Below are 26,927 nucleotides of genomic sequence, written 5' to 3' on the forward strand. Positions count from 1 at the left end.
GAAAGTGAAGGAAAATGGAGAATCTTTTAATTTTTGTGTTGTCATATAAACTAATAGATTAAAATATGTAAATTTAGAAAATCACAAGCGGTGGAGGGAGAAGAAATCGCATGAGAGAGAGAGAGAGAGAGAGAGATTTTTTTTAAAAAAAAAATAAATTAAATATTTAATTTTAATCCATTTATTAAAAGTAATAAAAATTGAAAAATGTGAGACCCATAATGGCAGACAACTAAAAAGAGAAATCTGACGGAAACCTAACGGTTAAACTACATTATAACAAATTTAAAAAATCAGGATATGTGATTGTTAAAATTGAAAAGATAGGGACTAACATGTCTTAAAGGTGTAACCCTATAGTACTAAACTGTAATTAATCCTTAATTAATATATACTAGCCTCTCTGCACGCGCTTCCGCGCATGCGAGAGATTTTTTTTAAAAAAATTTAAATTTATTTTAGAATTAAAAAAGAGAATGGATATTTGTGTTCCATAAAAATAGGACCCATTATCTGAATTTTCTTTTAATTTTAATTTTTTTAATACGAAAAATTGTGAATTTACCATATTATCCTCATTTAATTAATAATTTCAATTCTTAATGTTTGCATTAACCAAGGACATTTTTTGGTATTTTAAATGTTTCACCATTCTCTGTCTTTTACTTTATATATATAGATTACATATAGTTATAGTTTATTTATTTTGCATGGATTCTTTTACAACATGTATAGACGGTAGGTGAACTGTACGGAATGCCATACTGAAAAACATATATTTATTGTGTAAATATATATATATATATATATATTTGAATAATTTGCCAGATTCGTAATTGCGTGTTTATTATTATTAGCTAGGTATGACCAAAAACATATTTTGTTGGTGTTAGTCAAACTAATGGGATGTGAGAATTAGTGGGAATTATAGTGCAGAAGTTGGCAGAAATGATGCCTGAGCTGACCGCAATGTCGTCTGAGTAGCACTAGACGACAACATGTTACATGCATGGAATGGAAAGTACATAATAATTCATCATTTGACAATTGAATTGATCTCTATAATAAATATGGAAAATATAATATAATATGAATATTTGATCGACACTTTGTATTTATATGGAGTCGACATCCCCTTCGACCGAAGAAGAGAACTTTGACATTTACTTAATTATTATTATTATATATATATATATATAGCTAGCCTTGTTAATTTGAAAGTGGAGACGTACGGATGTAGTCTCAAACAAGCATACAACATGCTGTGCCCTGGTGCCCTAGTGCCCTAGTGCCATGGCATGGACTAGCTAGCTAGTAGGAGATTGATTACCACTAGCTAGCTAAATTATTATTACTATTAGTTTCCACGTTATATATAGATTAACTAGCTTCGTCAATAATATTACAAGTATAACATGCTTAATAATATCGAACTTAATTATCTTCTCCTCCCTCCAGAGCCGCTCTCCCTTTGGCAGTTAAAATAGACGGCAGATACCGGTAATCCAAGATTGTAAAGCTCCGCAAAGTCTCTAGTATTAAAGTTCTGGCGCCACCCCGGAGCATACACTGTTTGCCTACCCAATTGCCGAAATAACACCAAAACAAAGCGATGAATCCCCACCGTTGGCCGTGGGCTTTCATAACACACAATCTCTTGCCCTACATCAATAAATGTACGTATATGGGGTTTCATTATAAATTGGTCATGCATCCAAAAATATAATCAAATGTTAATTAATTATGCCTTTGTAGACTAGACCAATCGAACATTTCTTTGAAAATTTTATGCACACCTGTCACATTACTATTGGTAAGAATGTAGGAGCTCATACTTATATGGTAATGAGTGAAATATTCCCCCCTCCACCAAAAAAAACCAAGAAAAAATGCCCAATAACTAGAAGGAAAATGCTAGATTTATCACGTTTTTATACCACATTATGTACAACCTCTCTAATAGATGTGGGCCCCATTGTATTGGTAGGCTCCATCTCTATTTGACAGGTGGTACACGGTGTGGTATAAAAATGTGGTAATTAAGCCTACCATTACCCTAACTAGAATATAATAGGAACTACTCACCAAAGCTTGCCGCCGTTGTTGCTGGTATATCCGTAACCAACCTGAAAAGTTGGCACAATCAGAAGTATAAGACCAACATTTAACTGATATTCCGAAAACAACCAGGAATAAATGAATGAACATTCTTCTTTTTCCTAAGCAAATCCTTCTTCGTCTATATATACTCTTTCCCCAATACATATTTGGTCAAAAAAGGGATGAAGATTTGAACTCGAAACCTCAACTTTGATGGCAAATTGCTTAAGCCAAAGGGGGAAGATATAGTCAATCTATATAGCTGGGATAGGACAAATTTCTACGGAAAAGAGGGAGGGAGAGAGAGAGAGAGAGATGTCTTTATTCCTTGGGAGAGAGAAGCTACAAATAATACACACCAATGCAAATATTCCTTAAGGTTGGGGTCACTTGGGCTGGGTGCATCAGGATCCACCATGACCTGCAACAATGAATTAATGTATCATATGTAGTGGAGAGTTGATAAAAAAGCATGCAAGCAAGAGGATGGATTGACCCCGTACGTATGCACTTAATCATGCAAAATAAGATGGAGTGGAAGAAAGTAGAGAGAGAGAGAGAGCTAATTATAATAAAGTAGTAAAAGTATACTAAACGTTAATTACTTCACTTACCAGAGTGTAGAAAGTCCTAAGATCATCCCCACCAGTATCAACTCTAGGTTGTTGGACAACTTGGGAAGGTTTGAGCTCGCAACCATTGTTAACCTCCTTCATACCGTAAGTGACCCTGAGAGAAACAGACCTTGTAAACGGGTCTAAAACATCACCTACCACTCTTCCAACAACAAGCGGGTCCCTGTCCCTAGGCATTTTCTTCCTTTCTTTCTTTTTATCTTTTGACGAGTAAATATATATATATATATAGATATATACACGAAGCTCAAACTCGAACTCAAACACAAAGTATCCAAATAACTAGTTGTATTTGATATTGAGAAGATCGAGTTGGTTTGGTGATCCAATTCGAGAGGGCCATTGGCTATTTATATTCTGCTGCCCATTTTGTTTTTCTTCTTGTGCAACCAGTAACTTAAAAAAGATATTCTGATTGCTCCGTGGAAAGCTTTTGCCTTTTGCTCGATATTTTTATTTTCTTTTGATTCTTACTAAGTTCCTCTCTTTCATCAACCTGTAAAGTCAAGTAGTGGACCACCACTCTTTATTCTCCAATTCATCAGTTTATGCGTTGTCGGTCCAAAAAGCTCCCCCATCATCGTACATGTTGTCAAAATCTGCTCTTCCCCTCCAGAAGAAAATTCTAGCTACCTGGCAATCTCAAATTATTCAAATTCTTTTTTGCATTACATATATGTATATAATATGAAATAGTCAGCGATTAGAGACTTGTAACTGAATTGGTTAAGAATAATAATTATTCTTACACTTGAGATAATGCTATCTCAAGTGTGAAAGTGTAAAAGTGTGAGTGGATAAAAAGAGAAAGAGAAACAAACATAAATGCAAATTAAAGCCTAAGTTTTGTTATTGGGTTGTGTGGCATAGGCGAGGCAGTGGCAGATCGCTTTCTCAGGGAATCTTGGTGGATTCAAACAAAGTAGCTAGTCTGGAATGGGTACGTGTGTGGATGTGATGAATTGAACCAAAGGGTTTAGAAGAATCGCGTGAATGTGGTTAATTTTGAGTTTGGACATACATGATTTTATGAGATTCGAAATAGTTGACGATGATGAATACATACATATCTTTGCTCCTTGGAGTCCTTGTATCTGTAGCCCTGTAGCCCCGTAGCCCTGTAGCCCTGTAGCCCTGTAGCCCTGTAGCCCTGTAGTTGGTGGTACTTGTACTATTTGGTAGCTCATGAACTCAAAACTGTAGGTTTCACTGCACACTGCCAACTCGTAAACTACATATTCATCGTATCATCATATCATATCATGTCACTGGTTTATATACATACTTATATATGGTCAGTAGGTGTGAGCAGTGATCAGTCAGTCTCAGTCAGATATATACATCATGAGCAGCGAACCACGCATGCGCTTAATTACTGATATCTTCAGGGGAGGATATATCACCCCACACCACCATCACCTAGTACCTACGCATGCACTTCCATTCCATTCCCCACTATACATCGGTTGTCCTGTCTGTCTCTGATCTCATCTCCTAAATATAAGAACGTACATATATTAGTATTATCAACTGCCGAATCTCTCTCCTTTAGAGTGTTAAACTTAGACCCAACGATCCGTCTCCATCTAGTGCCGTGCTCATTTGGACAGGTCAAAAGATCACGACGATCGAGCTATATGGCAGATATTTTCATTACTTTTTTACAACCTTTTTTTTTTCTTTCTTTCTTTCGTCCTTTCTCAACCGATTATATAGCTCTTGTACGGACTTCTCTTGTCTTACCTACGTATAGTTATTGTATATATGACCTCATTCCTTCCAGATATATATATGTACCAAATTTTCCTTTACTTAAAGAAATTAAAATATATATATATATATATATTAATTTTATTGTGATTGAGAGGAAGCAATGAGCAAAGGGCCTTCCTTGCATATTGACAATTTGACATTGTGGTGTGCGCTTGTTACTTTTTTGGGTGTGGGAGTGAGAGGATGAGGCCGCACAAACTCAAGAAAAGAAAAAGAGAGATAGATACAGGAATTGACTGATGAGCAAGAGAGGGCCTTAGCCCGACTCTTTTTTAGGTACTAGTACTAGTTGTTGAAAGCCCTCGAGGGAATTGGGATCATTCCATTCCATTCATTTCATGATTTCATGATTTCATTATTCTTCTTCCAAGTTCCAACCGATCATTTTTTAAAATAAAAAAAAAATTTAAACCAAAAAAAAAAGGACAAGTGAGTGAATCAAAGCTGGACAAAGACTGCGTGCGTAGCCAAAAAACAAAGGAACAAAGGGACACAGAATCGATTTGGATTGGATGTTCAGCAATTGTCGCCCATCAATATATATACTTGGATTTCTCGAGATACATAAAGCATTGGTCACCAGAGAACCTTCCAAATAAGGAAATGATTCGCTTTGTGTTGTGGCCAAACCACAACTCCCTTCTCCTCCTCCGCCTCTCTAAACCTATCCATCGCAAACATAAAGCAAGCAGACCGACTTGTTTTATCTCTTGTAAGTTTTGTCCCGCGTCTTCTTGCCAATCAAATTCCACATATATGATTATAATATAAAACTTTCGCACGTAAATACCATACATATATCATCTTCTTTTTCATGGAGGCGGACACACAGTCCAGTCCACTTACAAAAGATAAGTGAAAAGCGATCGAGGTGTGCCAACCACCCTTTTTCAAGGTCCAGCACAGCACAGCACCTGATTTTCAATTCATGAATATATTACTATTCTGCAATTTCCAGCTCCTAGTTCTCAAATGGGCCAAAACCACGGCGACGGCGACCAACGTATAAATGGGCTTCCAAGCCACAATCACTGAAAATATTATTTCATGTTGTAAAGAAGAATAGGTGAAGCTCACATAGCCAACTAACACCCACCAAACCTAACCACACACCCACCAAACCAAACCACTACTCAATTGATTGAAGAATATTAATGATGTTGTTGATTGAAGAATATTAATGATGTTGTCTACCAATTATATTGTGAGGTGAACAAACAATGTCTTAGGCCTATAAATAGATACCTCCATCAAGAGAAGTTTACACGTAGAGAATAGGAAGAGAAGGAAGAAAGAGGGTGAGTGAGTTGAGAGGAAAGAGAGCAAGAGAGAAATTCTCCAAGAGAGAAAATTGAGTGAGCCATACATATTGTAAACACTAAAGTTGTAGCCCTATTATTTTACATAGTGGAAAAGTTACTACTGCTGCTCTCCGGGGACGTAGGCATAGCCGAACCTCGTTAAATACTGTGTCTCATCTACTTTACGTGCAGCTCAATATTCGCACATATCCCAATTCATTTTACAACATTTCACCTTTTGTTATAACCAAGACAAATGTTTGTTTTGCTAAACAATCAATCTATGGTAATACATTCAAGCAACAATTAATATGATCAATGAACTAGCCTCTAACTCATGGCATGTTTGATTCAAGGTTTACAAGTTTGAAAAACGGTATGAAATTGCATTTTTATATTTGGCAAGTGCACTATTGAGAATACGTGTCATGTGATCATTTTTTCTCATATATACGTATGAAGGAATGTAATGCACTTTTTCTTGTGCTAACTTACCCTTATTCAAATTTTCAAATACCACTTTTCATTAATAACTTTAACGAAATTAAGGGTAATATTGAAAAATTGAACAACTTTTCATTTCTAATACTACATAAACCAAACAAGGGAATTAGATTAAATGACATTTTTCGGTCCTCATTTCTCAGAGTTGCTAAACATATGAGTAAACATCTCCTATGAATACCCTCTCATATTAGACATGAGAGTTTTATTCTCAATAAATTTATTTCATGAACCAAACCAACTTTTAGTGGTGTTTATCTTCAAGAAACTACAAGGCCATCTCCAACCATGTTTAGGCTAAACTCAAAATTCCACCCTCCAAAATACACTATTCATGTATTTTTCAGACTCAAATAGTTTTTTCCTCCAGCTATGCACACTCATAATTTGAGTCCGCAACTTTATTAAATTGTTCAAGAATGATTAACCTCTAATTTTGTTCTTTCGTTAATTTATCTTGACATTATTTTTGTTTAAATATTCACAATTTAATTTTATAAACATTTTAACCTAAAAAAATCCATCATTTAAAATGAAAACAACATTGGATTTGAATGAAAACAAAAACAAACTGTATCTTGAAATGTAGTCGTTGGATAACGACTACTTCACTTGATCTTGCCACGTGAAGCGCACTAGTGTTGGTCGATGTCAGTGCTTGCTTTAGACGGGGCCCTCTTTATTCACTTGTTCATGTGGGCTACTTTTCTTCTCTCCGTGGGGTTCACCAATTTTAAGTCCATGCAATCCAGTAGACAATATTTAAGCCCATGCAATACATGGGTTGGAGAAGGTTTTTAGGCTAAACCAACAATGTGACGTTTAGATCATTAAAGTTGGAGATGGCCTAAGCAGTGAGCTAAACTCACAAATTTAGCCATTTCACACCTAAAAGTTATTTCTAATAAATGGGCTAAACATGCAATATCATTGGCCCAAACCTAATCAGCATCCCCAAGAGGCAAATTGTTGGGCCAACTTGGCATGATTCTTGGGTGGGCTATTTCAGGCCACTTGACGTCAGCTAGCCATTGTTATTATTTTTCAAAAAAAAAAAAATCCTAAAAATTGGTTTTTTTTATATGAAAAAAATCTAAAAAAATCCAAATTTTTTTTTCTTCTATAAACACCAACCTCATTTCTACATAATTTCCCACGTTATTTTCATCCTTCTATCTAATTTCCTACATTCTTTTCATCCTTCATTTTACATACTATCCTTACTCTTTTCATCATTCTACAGAATTTCCCACAATTTTTTCATCATTTACCTATTATCCTTCCTCCTTTCATACAAAAAAAGTCCCCTCATCTAAAATGTATTTTGAATAGGGTATAAATAATAGTTTAATTAAATCAACTAATATATTTAAATAATATATTAAAAATTAATAAAATATTGAGAGGTTATGATTTAGTCATGCACCGGTGGAGATGATAAAAATATAACCCAATACTATTCTTTAAAAAACTATAAATAATGAACTAAATTTTATGGATTGACTATGTTTAGGCCTCCACTCCTGGAGATGGCCTAAGGGATCCAACTTAGAATATTTGAATCTTCACTATCACTTATTAAAAACAGAAGTAATGAAAGAGGTCCGTTGAGGCTTTATGTTGGTAGACATTTTGAACATAAGATTTTAAAAAATAAAAATCTCTCTCCCTGTTTCTTGCTATTCTCTTCCTTATTAGTCTTTGACATCCAACAAAACCAGTCTACCTTCGAGTAATAAAGGGAAAATTACTATAAAAAAAGACACATTTTCGAAAAAAAAACATAAATATTTAATTTTCAATTATTTTGTGGCAAAATTGTTAACCTTGTTTCTAAATTGTTCTGCGTGGAATTTAATTATACTATCTTCCTCAGGCGCCACGAGTACTGGCAAATGCCATGCGGTCCCCCACGTGTATCATTTTCCGGTGTCCCGCGCAAACGAACACCAGAGGCGCGAAAAACGAAAATCATAAAAAGCGTTATTTTAGCAATTTTGGAGGCAAACCTTTTTGGCGGGAAAAATAAAAGTATGGCAACCCTTTTGGTAATATTACTCTCCAAGAGCATTTTATTTAATTATTTATAGAAAACAGAAAAAATAAATAAATTTGTTTCGTCTTCAAAATTATTCATAGCTGTTGGAAAAATTGTTACTTTATATATCTGGTTGCCGCTCTGTCTCTACAACTCCCACCCATCTTTTCAGTATCTCCAAGAATTTCTTTGTTTAAAAAAGATAAAAGAAGAAAAGACGTGAAGATATTTGGAAAAGCCATTCTTTCTCTCCTTAGGGTTTCTGAAATACTCAGCTGTTCACTTGTCCTATTCGTTTTCTTCTTAATCCCCCGTCCATTGGACCCAAGCAGCGTCGTTTTTCCGTCTGGTTCAGATTATCTAGGAGTTCGGGCTTTTGATCTGTGAATTTTCATATGTGTTTGAGTGAATCGGACTTTTCTAGCCCTAGAGTTTGAAAATGATGTGTGAAGTGGTAGCAATTGACGGCGGAGATAACCCAATTGGCCGGAAATCCAACGACCAAGATCGAGTGAGGAAGACCCAGAAGCGAAAGAGGGTTAGCTTCAGCCCAGAATGTTTGGGACTTGAGGCAAAAGAGGCTCAGATTGAATCTTTTCGCAAACAACTTGATGGGTTGTTTGGGTTCTACATGGAAGTGATGGGTCAGAGAGTCGATTTAGATGTGAAGCTATGTGGTAACAATATGAATTCGGTCATTGGGGCTTTGATCGAAGAGAGTGGGCTGCCATTGTCGAAGCTTGTTGAGGAGGTTTTCGAGAAGGTCAAGAACGGAAATGAGGCTTTTGGGAATGTGACTTTGGCCTGTGTGAAGAGCATTGTGCTCTTTGTTGGACAAAGAGTGATGTACGGTGTGCCGAATGTTGATGCTGATGTGTTGGAGGACGAGTCCGAGTCGTGTCTTTGGTGTTGGGAGGTGATGATTCTTTTTACTATTGAATTTTTATGAATGTTCAATTTGTGCCCATTTGTATTGGTTTTGGATTTTTGATAACTGAGTATGTTCAATTTATGTGGTTTCCTGAATTGTTGATAGATTTGTGAACCTTGCTTGTTACTTTATGTTTTGGTTAATTTTGTTTAGATTATTGTGCTTCTTTTGTATGTATAGGTCTTCCTCTAATTGCAGTTCTATTGTGGGCGTATTTAATTTGGCGCTGGGACGGAATACCGAATGCCCCTGTCAGTTTGTCTTTGTTTCTTATTTTCTTTTCTTTGTTTTTGAATACATGAATATTTCTTGTTCTTAATTTGATTGCCTTTGATGTGTGTATAAAAGGCTTTTGTTTTTTGACCCACATTTCTTTTTCTTTTTCTGATATGTTGAGTGTTTACCGTTTTCTTGCTTGCATATTTTGTTGGGCATACTAATCGTTGCTGTTTGGCAACTTTCTGTACTTCACTATTTACTTTATCTTTGGTCTATTAAGTTTTTATCTTTTCTTACCTATTGCATAGACAAGGGATGTAAAGTTGATGCCAGCACCTGTGCGCGGAGTGTTGAATATTAGGCGCACTTGTCGAAGAAAGATCCATGAGAGGATTACTGCGGTTTCTGGTACATATATGCTTCCTTAATTAAATGACTGGTTTTGGGTGTCTTGTGCATTACATAATGATGAGCAATAATGCTATGGATTTGTTTGTCTATTTTACTTGTGTTATAATTGAATCACATGATAGTTGTATTGTCATCACATGCCAGATGGGTTTCACCTTAATTCTGATTGTAAACATAAATATTGCCTTCATTATCATTTTCAGTCAATACATCACCAAAATATTTACCTCCATCCTTGAAAACCTTGTAACATGTTACTGCTGTTTGGCTGAAACAGAAGAATGCAATCTAGTTGATTTCCTTTTCCTCTGTTTTTGGTAATTTGAATGCTCCCTGAGACTATATACCAAGAGAAAATTCATATTTTGCTTTGTCATATGCACATGATGCATCTGGGGAGCATTGATGTACTAACTCAATGCTTACTAGTTGTGATGTGACTAGCCATGCATAAACACCTCTTGAAGCACAAATAAGAAAAGGGGTTGGCTAGCCTTTCTTTTACTTTAAGTTGATTAATGGAAATGTAGAAAAGCAAACGATGCATAGAAATTGAAGAATAAAGACAGGAAGTGATTTGTTTGCTCTAGATTGATGTTTCCAATCAACAGTCAGAAATTCCGAAATGCTTATTTGGGAGGGGTGGTGCCACATTGTTACAGATTATCTTTGTAACTTATATTCGATTTCTTTTATCTTTTTTGGGTAGTGACATGCCATGGTAAAAAAAAAGTCTCTTTATGTTGGGGAAAAGGTTGTTCAATGTTTCCAAGGTCTGAGTGGCTGAGAGTGTGGAGTAATTAAAGGTGGTGCAAACTGGAGTCCTATCTTGTACGCTGATGTGACAAATCTTTTATACCTTTTGACCATGTTTCTTAAGTTTTAGAGCCCGCATCTAGTGTCTTGTTAGTTTATACACTGTATACACATAAATTCGGCTCATTGATGTATGTTTTATCTAATTAATTTTCATTTGACTATGAAAAGAAATATAAGTTAGTTTAGTGGTCTCCATGATCCTGACTTGAACATTCTGCACCTTTAAATACTACGTCATCTTTGTTACATTCATTTAGTTTTGGATTGTGAGGTGAGTTACTGACATTTATGTTTGTGCTAGCAATGGCAATGGCATTACAAAAGCCAGAGAGCGATCAAAATTACATACATGACCTGATGAAGGCATCTGAACAGCTTGATAAAGCGCTGTGCGAGGCAAAGATCCGCTCATTAATGGATCGCTTATCAGTGAAAAATGGTGCAGACATGTATGTATATTCAGTGAGTATGAGTAAAGAGTATATCAAAATTTCAATTTTTTTTTCCTAATAAGGTATTTTTTTTGTTTGACTGTTGTCATAGGGCAAAGAAAGAGGCTAAAAGAGAAGAGAAATTATTAATCAAACAAATGGAGAGAGATAAACGAGTGTCTGAGAAAGAGAAAAAAAGATTGGAACGTGAACGTCAAAAGGAAGAATGGTTAAGTGTAAGTTATTTGTTGACACCCTCTGGGCTACCTAATTTTCTTGTCAGGATTAACTGTAGAAGTATTTCAGGAGAAGGAGCTAAAGCGGCTTCAAGGAGAGTCAGAAAAAGATGAAAAGCGTCGTGAAAAAGAAGAGTCTGAAATGAGGAAACTGCAGAGGAAGCAGCAAGAAGATGCTGAAAAAGAACAACGCCGTCGAGAAAAGGAAGAAGCTGAGTTGAAAAAGCAACTATCCATAAAAAAGCAAGCTTCAATCATGGAACGTTTTGTCAAAAGAAGCAAAACCATCGTGGCATGCCAGAGCGACCAATTTCCAACTAAAGCAACTGTGTCTGATTTGTTGAGTAAAAACAGTGAAAATATGGCTGAGGTAGTCACCCAGTCAATGGATCATACTCTTTCATCTAATGAGGAGATTATTGCTGAGGATATCCGCAGGTTGGCATCATTAATGTTCAAACCATATAACCATTAAAGATGCATTCTTCTCAATTTATAATGATAATTTCTTCATACATTGCAGGTTGCACGTGTCTTCCTGGCGCCACTTAGGCCATTCTATTCGGTCAAACAGAAACCAACACTGGGGCATACGTCAGAAGCCTAAGACTGAACTATTTAAGGAACTTAAGCTCACAACCAGTAAAGGACTAGTTCGTGGTGATGATTTAAGCACAGAGAGACTTGTAGATAGATGGAGAGAACATGTTTCCGATGATAAATCATGTCAGGCTAATACAGATTTTTCTCTTACTGATGTTAAAAAGTGCAAACGGGGAAAGCAGTTGTTACAATTTGATAAGAGCTGTAGACCTGCATTCTATGGTATATGGCCTAAGAAAAGGTGAGTTCATCTCCTTCATGAATTTTAGTTGTGGGAGAGTGAGACTTAAGTGAGATATATTAAGCCCAAATTGTGTCTGAAAGGAGGTGGTCTAAAATAGGCACCCACAAAGAGTCCACTATTTGATCAGTCAACTTGGACGACTGCTTGAAGTTTAAGAAAGCAACATATCATTTGTCAATTGCCAAGTAATTGGTTGGAAACATGCCATGTTTGTTTATAATATCTGGTAGCTAGGTTACCATAGTAAAAGGGGAGCAAGAAAGTAAAGCATTTGAGTGCTTTACATGTTTTTGTTTGTCTATTTGGATCTGAATTTACACATTGCATATTGTTGTGAATGGGAATTTTCTGTTGTCCTTTTATGCAATAGTGGAATTAACTCATAACACTTTGTGTTATGTTTCAGTATAGAAAGGTTTTTTTTCCTGGTTGCCTAGCACGTAGAAGGCTCGACTAATTGTGGCGGAAATATTAGACTGATTATATTTGTTATAATGTGGTTTTCAGTCATGTTGTTCGACCCTGTCACCCTTTTAGAAAGGACCCGGACTTGGATTATGATGTGGATAGCGATGAGGAGTGGGAAGAGGTAATATGTGACTCTTTTTCATACCATGTAGTTGATATGTAGGCGATAATTGTCAGTAATGACTGTGTCATTATCCAGGAGGATCCTGGTGAAAGCCTGTCTGATTGTGATAAAGACGATGAAGAGGAAGGCTTAGAAGAAGGGTGTTCAAAAGCTGATGATGAAGATGAAAGTGAAGATGGCTTTTTTGTACCCGATGGGTATCTCTCAGAAAATGAGGTCAGTAATTTTGATGGTTGAAGTTGCGAAGTTACTTTTTACCCTTGTGATAATGTTTTGGATGATCATTGAGTATGTCTACAAATTTGGTTGGTGTGCTATGTGTGTAGGCCATTGTAAGAACTAATGTCATGGAGTAACTCTTTAGGCATAACATTTTCCTCTCTAAATTGTTCTACTTGTTATTAATGAGTGAAATCTTGTCCCTTCTCATTCACAGAATAAAAGGTAAAGAGTGGTTAATAATAGTTGTATTTCAGTTTCATGGATGAGTTTTCATTTCGTTACATAATTTTCAGACTTCTATAGTATCGAAATGCTCATAATTCTCATCTAATTGTACTCAACTAGTATTGTACGGAGATATCTAAGTCATTCACATTTTCATTTCCTTTCCTTCTAGTCATTTACAGGTACAATTGGTGAGTATAACGTGAATGATTTACTTTGCAAAAATATTTTATTAGGTGCCTGCATTCCTTAAAATTCTTTTTGCTTATCCTAGCTGACTTGTGTAAGCCTTGTGTTTGCATTGTCTTAAGCCATTTGCAAAGTACTCTTGTCAAATGGTTGAACAACATGTCCAACTAAAATTAATTGTTTCAACTCTCCCTTGTGTGATGTTATGATTAATAAAAAAAAATAAAAAATTTAGCTGACATGGATTCATTTATGTTTCAGTCCCTCAAAAAGAGATTCATGTGTATTGGTCTAAAAAGGTCGTAATTGAAACATTTGAGCTGTTCCTTTACTTTCAGAGAATGCCCCTTGTAAAACGCTTTTTGGGGCAAGTTTATTCCATAGCTTGGAAATACCTTAACTCGTTACTATAATATAATATATGTACAGTGGGCTTGAGTTGACGGTTCCTCATGTAATACTATTTGTGGGTCCCACTCTGCTTATAAATTGATTATCCGAACTGTCTATTTTTTGAAGTCCATTTAAGGATATTGTTGAAAAAAAGTCAGCCTGACTGGAAACCACTGAGGCATCTGTGTTTGATCAAATAAATAGACGAACAAATCATTAACGATTTGGCTGAAATGATCACCATGTAATCAAAAAGTCGAAGTACCTATTTATGAAACTTGCCCTTTTTTATGCTTGCAGGGAGTACAAGTTGACAGGATGGAAACTGATATAACATATGAGGAGACCAGAATCTCACCTAGTTTTACGCAAGATTTAGAGAGCGAGAAATTCTCTATTTTGCTTCGACAGCAAAAATATTTAGGAAATTTGACAGAACGCTCTCTTCAGAAAAATCAGCCTTTAATTATATCAAATTTGATGCATGAGAAGGTCTCTTTGCTAACAGCTGAAGATCTTAATGGTATTCTTAAGCTCGAACAGATGTGCTTGCAAGCTCTTAGTATGCACATATTTCCTGGCAGTTCACCTGTGGAGATATCAGTTGATGGCTTACCAGAAGAAGACCAAGAAGTTTTCCTTTCAAATGGCACGCCCTGTGTTAAATCAATTTCCTCTGTGACTGTTATACCAGAATCGGATTTGCCTACAATAGTAAGTAGTGTATACATCTTGAATCAGAAACCTTTGTGTGAGGTTTCAATTTTACATGAGCTGTTTCATTAATACTGCATCCAATTTAAACTTAGTGATAGTATGAACTATAAATAGGGAGAGCGTTAGCTTCATAAATATTTGCTTTGCTTTGAATTTCTTTCTTGTTGACAGTGCCAATAGTTGGTTGCTAAGAATATTATAATCTTCCAATTTTCAGGTGTCTGCCATTCAGTCATGCTCACAGGGCATCAATAAAGTGTTACAAACTTTGCAGAAAAAGTTCCCAGATATGTCGAAGTCTCAGTTAAGGAATAAAGTGCGTGAGATATCAGATTTTGCAGATAACCGATGGCAGGTTAATGACCATAACTTGGTTAATCGCCATTACCCCCCCTCCCACACACACACACACACACACACACACACACACAAAGTCTTGAATATTTGAAATCTCAGAGATTGGTCACTCAGGAGTGGAGATGTAAAATGGTTTGTGCTGCCATCTGCGTGATATTTCAATTAGGCACAATTGTTTATGGAATTTTTATGTGCCTGTGCCCTGTGGTGCTCTATTGTGTTGAGCTTAGGCCCAGAACAAGCACATTTGGTAGTGTCGTGTCTTAAAAAAGGGGCTCATGTAGATACTTATCTTTTTTGCTTAGTTACAATTTGTTATAAAATTTAGTTACTATAGTGGTAAGGTAACTGTTAAGTTTAGTAGCAATTGAGTTGCTTTGGCTGATGAATGGAGGATATACAACATACAGTAATCTATGTTTGTAGAAAGTTGTGGTTTGCTTAATACATGTTCATCTTGTAATGCAGGTGAAGAAAGAAATTTTGGACAAAGTTGGCTTTTCAATATCTCCTGGTATGTTTGACCTGACCATCCTCAAATTACCATAATGAATCTGGTTCTTTAAGACTAACATTCCTTTGTGATTAACAGAAAAGAGAGCTGGGCAGACCAAGAGTATTGCTGCATTTTTCTCGAAAAGGTGCTTGCCGCCTACTGGTAAAAGTTTCAATCCTAATGAAAAGTCACCTCAGCCAGCTGTGAAGCCAGGTTGTTTTGGACAAGGGCAGCAGGGTTGCGCATATGAACGCCCGTAGATTGCTGTTTCGTTTTGTTTTTTCTTTTTGTAATATATGGAATGGATTTATGGGCTGTTTTTTCGGTTAATAGCATATAGCATATATCCGCTGCAGATACCCAGATTGTCCCAATCCAAATCCCATAGAGGTTTGGTGTAAACTCTTTTTTTTTTTTTTTGTTTCAGAAAGTAAAACAGATTCAATAGGCTAGGAATTTCTACGTCTGCTGCTGCTTTGATTTCTAAGTATCATTTTACGATTACAAAGACTGACTGACTGACTGACTGACTGACTGATAGACTGACTATGAATAATCAAACTATGTCCTTTTTTTGTGTGTTTTTGGATGGATACAAAGTATGCCTTTATTAAAGAGCAGCAATTAGTTGTTGAAATAAACATCTACACGTGACTTTTCAACGTAAATTGGCTTTTGGCTTTTGGGAAAGTATCTTGAGTCATTTGCATTTATATATATGGGTACGTTATTGGTGGAAAAGCTTTGACAAGAAACATTCAGGATTTTGTCCATAGTTATTATATATATATATATATATATATATATATATAAAGTAATCATGGTTGAAATTATTCCAAACTGCTCTTATTCACCAAATATTTTTTTTTTTTTTTTTGCGAAACACCAAATATTATTTAAATACTTTAACTTTATTTTAAAGGGACATACATAAAACAAAAATAAAAGCTCATTGACATTCACCTGAGAGAACTAATTAGACAATTAAAACGGAAGGAAAATACAGGTGGGAGGTTGGTTTATTTATTGGCTGTCCTTGGCCCTTGCCCTTGCTCTTGCTTTTGTTCGTAATTCATAGGGCCTGTGCGGGGTGGTGGGCACACACCCAACCCCGAACCTAAAGCTTGGCTTGACTGATTGTCGAAACTAAAGGAGAGTGAGATATCTTACACACACACACAATTATGATGTTGTGGGGATTCGAATTTGAGACATCTGATCTAGGCATGTTAAGCTAACATATGCTTTTAAATGTCACTAATTGGGGAACTTGGTTCCTTCGTTCGTACACTGTTCAGTATTTACCACAACCATCCATGTCCATCACCATGAAAATTTCTGCTTACTTGCCTTTTGTTTTTCTTGTTACAGTTTTGCTCCTTAAAATAATTTTGTTTATAAAGAGACAGAAATAAAAGAAAAGAATTTATAAAAAAAAAAAAACATCACATTGCATCTCATCTCATATGAGATGTGACAACAAAACGCAAAGAATCAGAGGAGATGAATATTTACTATTCTATTCATTATTGGGAGATGAATCAGAGGATATGATATGAGGCTATTGTATTTTGTATGCTATGCTATGCCATGCTCTCTCTGCTGCAGCAACCAGCATGTAACGGATCCATGTGGGAATATTATTTCTTGATCTTAATTCTTTCTTGTTTTGGGTCCCACCCACCGCACGCTTGAAAATGTAGTGGTGGCTGCTTCTGGCTCTCTCATATTTTGTTTACGGAAAAAACAACACATTAATTCATCGGTTATCTTCATCTCACCACATATCTGTCCCTAATTCCAGCTTAATTTACAAGCACGCATCTCCAAACGTTTTCAAGTCAAGGATTTACCCTTTAAAGATTTACACTAATTAATTATTGTCAACAACCAAATTAAAACCCCCCCACACACAGACAGACACAGACACAGATATATATTTTATAAAAACTAAGGCTTCCTATAGTGAGCCTCATATCAATCAACGGAAAACTCTAAACTCGAAACATACATGGTGGAGAAATGGAACTGAGAATTGCAACCTATATTCTTTCTCGGCTTTGTTTCCTGCACTGCTATGTTGTATTATTATTTGAGATTTTTGTTTTTCTAGGATAGATATTTGTAGGGGTGGTTGTGGTTCGGTAATCGCGAATTTTTGCCGTAACTGCAAACCAACTGACTATTTGCGGTATGATGATTTTTGAAACCAAAAATCGAGTAGCAAAAAACGGTCGGTAACCGTGAATTAGCGGTTTAAAACCGCAAGTTCTTTTTGTGTCATAAAAATTCAATCTTCCACATTTTAGGCCTAATTTTGATGCTTTTTTTTGGAGCTTTTTGAGTTCAAGCATACTTTAACCCAAAAATATAAATTCACAACCTTAACTTCTCAAGCATATATAAATTCACAACCTCCTCAACTTCTCAAGCATTCACAACCTAAAGAAAATTAAAGTTACAATTCCAAGCATTCCAATTAAAGTTAAACTTCTCAAGCATTCACAACCTCAACTTCTCAAGCATTCCAATTCCAAATCTTTAAAGTTACAAACCAAAAGGAAAATGCAATGCAAAATGAATTAAAGTTACAACCCAAAGGAAATATCCAATTCAAAGTTAATTAAAGTTACAAATTAAAAGGCAAATGCAATGCACCAATGTTACAAATTAAAGTTACAAACTCAAGTGTTGGTGGTGGTGAGTGGATTTGAAGGACCCTGTTTTGTTGTTTGAGCACCAATGCTATCTACAAAATGCAATTTCAAAAAAAATATATATATAGTCGCGATTTGCGGTAACCGCAAGTTTTAAAAATCAAATACCGTAACCGCAACCGCAAATGCGGTTCGGTTCTTCATACCGCAAATGCGGTTCGATTTTCCGTAATTACGGTTCCATTATGATAAATTATCGGTTAATTTTTACAATTTTTGGATCTGAAATGCCATGCCTAGATATTTGAGATCTACACTCTACAGAATGTAAGACTAGATTTGGCTTGCGTTTCGGCAAGTCGCAAGAAAAACAAAAAGCCTAAACAATAAAAATGAAATAATCAAAGGAGCAACCAAACCAAACCGACCAAAAATCAAAGTGGCAAGTAACGTAATTAGGTTGGAAATGACTGGTCCTTATGGGAATGCGGCAACTTTAATAATGAAGTTTCCGTCTCTCTCGCCAAGCATTTCCTCGTTTGGTTGCGGTTGTTCCTTTCTCATCTCTTCGTGTTGCCTTCTCCCTCTCTCTCCCACACCCACTTTATAAGAAATAAACACGTCATATAAGCTGAACTGAAACCAACTCAACAGCAAAGCAATTTTGCAAAGCTCTTTTGGATTCAAGAAAGAGAAAAAGAAAGAAAGCAAGCAAGCAGAAATGGCTCTGAGTCTCAATTCCATGATGACCTTCCCATCTCACAACCTCCCTTCTAAGTCCCACAATCTCAGATCTCCAAAAATCTTCATGGCCTCCACTCTTCACTCCTCCCCTAAGTGAGTTTCCTTCTTTACTTTTGTTTTTTAAATAATTTTTGCGTGACTGATGATGTTGGGTTCTCTGTCCCTTCGCAAAAAATGCAAATGGGTATCTTCAAGAGTGATTTTTTAGCCATTCTGTTGATCTGTATTTTTTGAAATTAAAATCTTTTATGCTAATGCAGCTGAATATGGGGTTAATTTCTTAAACTCTATGCGTTGTTTTAGAAAAAAATAAATAAAGAAAAACTCTTCTGTTTCTTATTTTTCTGATGGTGTTTTTTGAATTTTGGGGTTTGTTTTTTTAAATAAATCTCATTCAGATTGTATTTTGAGAAATGTTATGTGGTTATTGAGATCGGTGAAACATAATTGAAATTATGTTTTCTTATTCTGTCCTCTCCCTTCAGTTAGCTTTGCAAGTTGCATGATGCTCTATGTAGATATAATTCATGGGCACTTCTTTTGATGGGATCAGGTTGTAAGCTAGTTTCTTCTTGTTTATTATTATTTTGGATTTTTCTTTTAACTGCATGCAGTATATCTGTTCAATCCTTGCTGGGGAAACATACAAAAGAACTTCCAATGATGATTAAATGTTATTTTTTAATCCTATTTTAGTTTCTTTTTCTTGAAGAGAATTATTTTATGCTTTTATTCCTATTGAATTTTATCTGTGTTGATCTAGCGGGTAAGATTTTGAAGGTGATACGGTGATTTTCTTTTTGTTCTTTTCAATCTGAATTCTGAAGGTGTGCTTGTGCTGTCTGTGTAACTATTTCTCACATTTGTTAAGAGGTAGGTCTGATTTCTTGGGTTTATACTTTCTTTTGGAACTAGGTTCTGTAGGTGGACTAGTTTCATTTATTTAACATATTATTTAATAATATGTGATTTCATATACAAAGATTGATGTCCTGTTGTCCCCTGTGCCTTCATTTTCTGGCAGTTTGATGTTTATATTTTCTCCAATACTTCAATTATTTTTTTATTTCTGTGTTTGAGTAATTATTGTATCCACTCCGGATATTCAACTTGTATGATTGACAATTGTCACTCTAGTTGGATCTTTTTCCAATTAAGTTCAGCTACTTTCGTTTGTTTAATGTTTGAGTCTTTGCACTATACTTTTTACTTTTTTCTTTTCTTTTTTTTTTTCAATCGTATATATTTTCATGGATTGGTGCAATGTAGGTAGTCAGCTCATTGTATGAATTTCTTAAACTCTATTTCTCTCCCCGTCTTTATGTTCAAGAGTTCTGCTAAACAATTATCATATGCACCTGAATTAATTATCATAGTCTATTATTCATATAAATTATAATGCAATATTATTCAAGTATATTTTTCCCTGGTTTCTCATTTATCAAATGTGTAAGCGTCATATTTTTCGACATGTTTAATAGTATTTTGATTGTCATTTGCATTGGTATACATGAAATCTACCTTTGTCATGTTCTCAAGTTTTCTCCTGTGTCTTATTAGATGAGCATACTTTTAAAAGCAAAATGCTCTCTCTCTCTCTCTCTCTCTCTCTCCCAGTTGGTATTCGTATTCTTTTGCTTGTTTCTTATTTTCATTATCTATTCAAATGCTTCTTGTATATGTACGTTTTCTCCCTCACCTATATAGAATTATATATAGGTGAAATATAAGGTTTCCTAGGAATATTTATCTAATTGCAATGTAACTTGAAGTATGTTATTTGGGGAATTAGAAAGCTTTTGTAATGGTTGTTAGATTTATCATTTGAAGTATACCATTTTAATATCTTCTTTTTCTGCTTGTTATAGAGAGACCGAGAATCTGAAGAAGTCTTATTGCCCTCCACGTGAGACACATGTTCAAGTGACTCATTCAATGCCTCCTGAACAGATTGAGATCTTCACATCATTAGAAGGTTGGGCTGAGAATAACATCTTGGTGCACCTAAAGCCTGTTGAGAAGTGCTGGCAACCACAAGATTTTCTTCCACTCCCTGAGTCAGATGGATTCTATGAGCAAGTTAAGGAGCTGAGGGAAAGAGCAAAGGAAATTCCTGATGATTATTTTGTTGTGTTGGTTGGAGATATGATCACCGAAGAAGCCCTACCAACATACCAGACAATGCTTAATACCTTAGATGGAGTTCGGGATGAGACTGGTGCAAGCCTTACTTCCTGGGCAGTATGGACCAGGGCCTGGACTGCCGAAGAGAATAGGCATGGTGACCTTCTTCACAAGTATCTTTATCTCTCGGGAAGAGTAGATATGAGACAAATCGAGAAGACAATTCAGTATCTTATTGGATCAGGAATGGTGAGTTTTTTTTTTATTCTCTCTCTTCTTTTTTTCTTTCTTTCAATTTTGGTTATTTCTGAACAATAATATTTTTTGGGATACTTTTCTGAGTCCACACTTAGGAATTTTGGCATTGTAGGAAAGCTTTTGAAATTATACTAATCATAAAGGATGCTAACTGCTGGACTAGGGTGCAATGTAATTGTTATCTTCTTTTTTCTCTTTTTCCTTTTTTATTCTTTTTCTTTTTCGTCATTCCCCTTGACTACAGATGAAGAAGCTTAAGACCTTTTAGCTGGTCATAAGTATAGGAAAGACAAGAACCAGTTATATAATGTTAAAAAGTACATCATGATCATAAATTTTCCATGTCATATCTGTTTCTGGAAGTCTCTCTTTATGATCATATCTCCATAATTCTAGTTACCCAGAGAACATCTGCATGTCAATTAGAGTGGAATTTTAGTCTAGTTTATGCCTGATTCACTGCTATATGACATACACACTTGAAACATAGCTGCACCCTCTTCTCTCCTTATATTTTTATTTTTATGATTATGATTAGATTCTAGTTTTCAATTATCCGTTCCTTTTTAGGACCCTAAAACAGAAAACAATCCCTACCTTGGGTTCATATATACTTCATTTCAAGAGAGGGCAACATTCGTATCCCATGGGAACACAGCCAGGCAAGCCAAAGAGCACGGGGACCTGAAATTGGCTCAGATATGTGGTACCATTGCCTCAGATGAAAAACGCCATGAAACTGCCTATACAAAAATTGTGGAAAAGCTCTTTGAGATTGATCCAGATGGCACTGTCTTGGCTTTAGCTGACATGATGAAGAAAAAAATATCAATGCCAGCCCACTTGATGTACGATGGTCAAGATGATAATCTTTTTGAACATTTCTCGGCTGTTGCCCAGCGGCTTGAAGTGTATACTGCTAGGGATTATGCTGATATTTTGGAGTTTTTGGTTGGAAGATGGAACATAGAGAAGTTGACGGGTCTTTCTGGCGAGGGACGTAGAGCACAAGATTTCGTCTGTGGACTGCCGCCAAGAATTAGAAGGTTGGAGGAGAGGGCTCAGGGAAGGGCGAAGCAAGCAACCACTGTTCCATTCAGCTGGATTTTTGGTAGAGAAATAAAGGTATAAGTGCTGCTGCACGTGGTTAGCATTGGCCCCCATCTTATCTTGTCTCGTAGATTTATAGATAGAATTTGCCAATCTACATTTTGGTCTTGTCATTATGATGCCCCCTTCTCTGTGTGAGATGGTTGGGAAGTTCTGTGTGATGAAGACTTTTGTAGATACTCTGTTTTCTTGTGTTGGTCTTGGGTCGAGTGAACTATAGTTGTTCGTACAAGTGTTTATGTTCAACCTAGAAACTAAAAAGAGTATCTTCCTTTTTCCTTTTAAAATGTGTTTCTGTAAGAGTACCTGCTGCTGCCAATGGTGAGCTTATCTGAAGTAATGGAAGGAATTATCAGTCAAAACATTTCTTTGTCAAGGAAGAATGCTTTTTTCCGGAAAGCAGACCCTTGTTTTATTATTCTATTTGCAAAACCAACTCATGCTATCTATTATTTGAGCTTTGTGATTTAGACACTTACTGCATAAATTTGAAGTCCAGCATATAATTGTTCTTGTTTGATTGCTAGCTTCATCTATTTCTTCGGCTAGTCGTAAAAGAGAATTCCAATTCTGACCCAATTATCACTATATATGTATGTGTGCGTTGCGTATCATCAATTTTAGGAACAAAACCCAACCCAAGAGAGAAGTATGCAAAAAGAAGTTGAAGATAAGCAGCTCTAATCACAACAAGATTACCACAATTGAGTCAGTTTTTAAAGTGAGTCCCAGATAAGCGTATGTATGTGATTAATTGGAATATCATCGGTATCTCTCTCAATGTCAATCAAAATTCAAAATAGAGGCGCAGCCTAAGAGCTTAGACCGCCAAGATGTGATAGCTGCCACAACCCACCTATGAATATTGCACGCTTACTAGAGCAAACCATTATGTGCAGAGAGAGAGAGAGAGGAGAAAGACTTCTATGAAACCAGGATAGCATTATTTTGCTATCTCCGGCTAATAACGTTATGATATGCGTGATAACTTGATCAGTTTATAATTGTATATCATTTTGATCCTTTCTAACTTATGATTTTGTTGTGTTTTTGAGTTAAACTTGTGCTTTTAATTTCTTTTGTGTTTATCATTCAGTTCATTGAGCTTAAAGTAGAATTGGTGGCCTTGGATAGAAAAAGATGCAAAATGGTGCAAAAACGTGCATACTGAGTTAACAATTCGTTTAAGCCTTAATGAATTTCTTTGACCTTGGATTGGTCCAAATGACATGTGGTTGGAAATATGACATTCGGAACTTCAAGATGGACGGCTCAAAGTCATCAATTGCTTAAGAGAAGCCCAATCCGTGAGCCCATGAAGTTGTTGGTCATGCTAACCTAAGGATGAACTGATTGTTGCTTGGTCATGATGAGCTATGCATGAGCTATGGTTTCTGGTGACATTTGTTGGTGAAGTGCAACAACCAAATAAGAAAAGAAATTGATTTTCAATTACATTGGTGTGTTAGGTAATGTTGGTAAAGTGGGTGTTGTAGGTGAAAGCCATACTCAATTTAGATTTCTCACTATAAATACTACATCCATTCCATAGTAAAGAAAAGCAGATATCCTGGAATTCATACTCCCACAATTCATCCATCCTTCATTCCATCCTCCACACTCCCATCATTCCCCAAACACATTGAGAAATCACCTTCAAACATTCAAACAACCCCAAACACTTCAGCAATCAACCCAAAGCTCTAAATAGCCCCAAATTACCAAAATTGTCCCAGCAAGCCTCTCTTCCATTTCCCTACGAATTTCCTCTTTCTAGATGTGGTGGCCAATGCTTCTCCAAGAGCTTCACCACAAGAACTTCAGAAAAAGGGTTTTCTACTCTTATTGCATTCATTATATTTTCTTATTTATGTTTAAGTTTCTTTCCCATTATGACTAGCTAAATCTATTAGGGCTGGGCACGGTCTGGTTTGGGCTGGTTTTCATATAAAATTAGAATCGAAATCAGTACTGTTCATTGGTCCAGTATGGTCCAATTTTTATGAAATTTTAATAACAAACCCGAGCCAATCGGTTTCCGGTTTTCCCAGTTTGGACTGACTTCGAAGCCTAATTGATTTGTTTGTTTTTTTGTTTTTTTGTTTTACATTTCTAGCTTCAAGCCCAATTGATTTTGTTTTTGCTTTTTATGTGGATATTTCTAGCTTCAAGCCCAATCAAAATTTTAAACTTTTAGGGCTTAAAAATCACAATTGGCCCAGTTGCCATATTGAATAAAGCAATCATTCTTTTGCAAAAATAATAAAATAATCCAACATTAAATTTAAAATTACAACCAAAATTATAATGAAGCAAACTAAATTACGACCAAATTTTAAATTACAGCTCAATTTTCTTTGTTGCCGCATCTCAGAAGCTCCAATGATCTGTTTCTACCAAAAACACAAAAGAACAAATTAGTAAAAGTTTAAAAGTACCAGTTTATAAGAATAATTTCAAAAGTTGCACTTGGTGAATATGAGATGCAAATCCTCTCAAGATATGTTGGGGCAATAAAGGAAGAGCCATTAGCCTTAATTCTCTCAAGAAATTGAGAAAATGTAATAACTTCTTGCTTCCACTCCAGGTATAAATAACTTTTCCCAACCTACAAATCATTCAAAACTTTATCAATTGTTAGTTATTTAACAAAAGCGAAAGAATAAAGAACTTAAAAGCGAAAGAGATATTCACAGAAAAATCCCTCCAAAGATAGACCATATCTCTTCAAAACCATTTTACAAGAAAGTGATAGAAGCATCAGGGAAGAAGGCCAAGAATACATGACATGGACTGCAACTTTGCCATCTCCTCATGAAATAGCAACCCACTGTTCTAGAAAAATAAATTGAATAGAAATCCTTATTCCAGAAAGAAAAAAAAAAGAAAAAAGAAACTCACATGTAAATTAATTGTCAAAAGCATATAACTACGGACTGCAAATTAACCACAAATATTCTCTATTCTTTTGTTGAGAAAGTCATAGACAACCAACATTCCAATATTGATTAATAGAAATTCAGAAAAACAGATTTGAGAAAAATCTTTGGAATCTACTAAAAACCACAAAAAATAAGGGAAAAGAAATAACTCACCCTCTCGTCGTTGCTGTCGTCGTCATCGATGAAGGTATGGGCTCACCCTTATCGTCATTGTTGTCGATATGTCCCTCGCCATCATCACCCCCTTCACCTTCTTTGCTGTCGTCGTCGTTGTTGGAGAGAGAGAGAGAGAGAGAGAGAGAGAGAGAGAGAGAGAGAGAGAGAGAGAGAGAGAGAGAGAGAGAGAGAGAGAGAGAGAGAGAGAGAGAGAGAGAGATAGATAGATAGATAGATAGATAATAGAGAAAGGGCAGCTAAGAAAATAATGAAGGGGAGGAGAGATGGGGAGAGAGCTGAGTTAGGGTTAGAAACAAAGGATAAATGGGGTGAGGTTATGTGCATCCCTTTTTATACAAAGAATGTAGAATTGGTGCATCAACCAATCATAATATAGCATATTTAAATAATTTTAAAAAACTATATATTTAATAAATAACTGGTCCAATTTTTTAAAACAACAAACGAAATCAGAACCGGGTTGAACCAGTCCGATTCGATTTTTGGTCAACACGGTTTTTTTTTTTCTTCCTATTTTTTCAGGCTTGGTTCGGCTCAGTTCTTCGGTTTGAATGCCCACCCCTAAAATCTATAACTAGGGTTTCAATGTAACCTAACATAAATATTCCGGGTTTATAAATCTCAAGTTTCAAGTTTGATTCATGATTCATGTTCTTATTCATTATGCTTACTTGCCTATATGCTAATCAGAATGCCTATCTACCATTTAGATTTGTGTATCTTGGTTGCAATTAAGAGTAGACATTATATACCTTAATTCTAATTGAATTATGAATAGAAAGAGTATGTATGAACATTCGACAACAAGGATTCGATACATGCTTGGTTGTTGAAAACATTCTTCTATGCTTAATGGATTTCTAATGCTTAATTTAGGTTCGACAATAAGGATATAATTAGGGAATTAGGAATACAAGGCTAGGACCAGACACCATACCTTAATCATACTTTAGCTAGAATCAATCTTTGAATATGAATAAGCTTGTCACTTGAATCCTTATAACCGAGAATTAGATTGTTATGGTACATCGAATGCCCTAGTCTCCAAATATGTTTTGTGACACCCCGACCTAATTTTAACGATTTATTTAATTCATTTAAACTATTTAATTGTGAAATTACAATTTTGCCCTTGGTGTAGGATCATTTTGGTCACTTTTTAATATGGTAGAATTTTGGAGAATTGAATAGCACCGTTTCATAGACCTCGTTGATATGAGTTCGTAGACACGTAGTGGGCTCAAATCGGAGTTTTAACGAAGAAATTACGGTCAACGAAAGTGCAGTCGCACAGCCGCAAATATTTCAAAGTCGGATTTTTAAATAACCAGATCAGCTTTTCTCTCTCTTCCTCTCTCTCCCCAGACCATCTCTCCTTTGTCTCTATAGCCGGAACTTCAGGAGTTGATTCCAGCTTCGTCCGGCCACTGTTTCCGACAAAACGACTCGCAAAATCTTCCTCTCATTCTCCTCTACCTG

At 35.7% G+C, this 26,927-nt stretch overlaps 3 protein-coding genes and 1 long non-coding RNA gene across 5 annotated transcripts; 2 read left to right on the forward strand and 2 right to left on the reverse strand.

The window, feature by feature from the left end:
• Positions 1,072 to 3,064, reverse strand: LOC18772119 (protein HEADING DATE 3A). The gene is made up of 4 exons (XM_007205940.2): positions 2,715 to 3,064; positions 2,460 to 2,521; positions 2,086 to 2,126; positions 1,072 to 1,662 (listed from the first exon to the last, which is right to left on the reverse strand). The coding sequence occupies exons 1-4, from the start codon at positions 2,910 to 2,912 to the stop codon at positions 1,439 to 1,441; spliced, it is 525 nt and encodes a 174-aa protein (XP_007206002.1). The 5' UTR covers positions 2,913 to 3,064; the 3' UTR covers positions 1,072 to 1,438.
• Positions 8,431 to 16,073, forward strand: LOC18772934 (chromatin assembly factor 1 subunit FAS1). 2 transcript variants are annotated; one of them, XM_020566376.1, is made up of 12 exons: positions 8,431 to 9,267; positions 9,810 to 9,909; positions 11,033 to 11,180; positions 11,275 to 11,398; positions 11,469 to 11,836; positions 11,922 to 12,242; positions 12,753 to 12,834; positions 12,913 to 13,053; positions 14,167 to 14,580; positions 14,801 to 14,899; positions 15,409 to 15,454; positions 15,533 to 16,073. In XM_020566376.1, exons 1-12 carry the CDS (start codon positions 8,791 to 8,793, stop codon positions 15,694 to 15,696), a joined length of 2,484 nt encoding a protein of 827 aa, XP_020421965.1. In that variant the 5' UTR covers positions 8,431 to 8,790; the 3' UTR covers positions 15,697 to 16,073. The 2 variants fall into 2 exon arrangements, with proteins under 2 accessions (XP_020421965.1, XP_007207218.1); XM_007207156.2 differs by having other exon boundaries at positions 8,432 to 9,267; positions 14,801 to 14,938.
• LOC18774128 (stearoyl-[acyl-carrier-protein] 9-desaturase, chloroplastic) lies at positions 18,471 to 22,815 on the forward strand. Its single transcript, XM_007205254.2, has 3 exons — positions 18,471 to 18,930; positions 20,706 to 21,210; positions 21,790 to 22,815. The coding sequence occupies exons 1-3, from the start codon at positions 18,815 to 18,817 to the stop codon at positions 22,348 to 22,350; spliced, it is 1,182 nt and encodes a 393-aa protein (XP_007205316.1). The 5' UTR covers positions 18,471 to 18,814; the 3' UTR covers positions 22,351 to 22,815.
• On the reverse strand, positions 24,560 to 25,612 carry LOC109949811. Its single transcript, XR_002272107.1, has 2 exons — positions 25,425 to 25,612; positions 24,560 to 24,937 (listed from the first exon to the last, which is right to left on the reverse strand). It is a non-coding gene; the product is annotated as an uncharacterized LOC109949811 (long non-coding RNA).

The sequence above is a fragment of the Prunus persica genome, chromosome G6 (genome assembly GCF_000346465.2).
Source record: "Prunus persica cultivar Lovell chromosome G6, Prunus_persica_NCBIv2, whole genome shotgun sequence".
Classification (NCBI taxonomy): Eukaryota; Viridiplantae; Streptophyta; class Magnoliopsida; order Rosales; family Rosaceae; genus Prunus; species Prunus persica.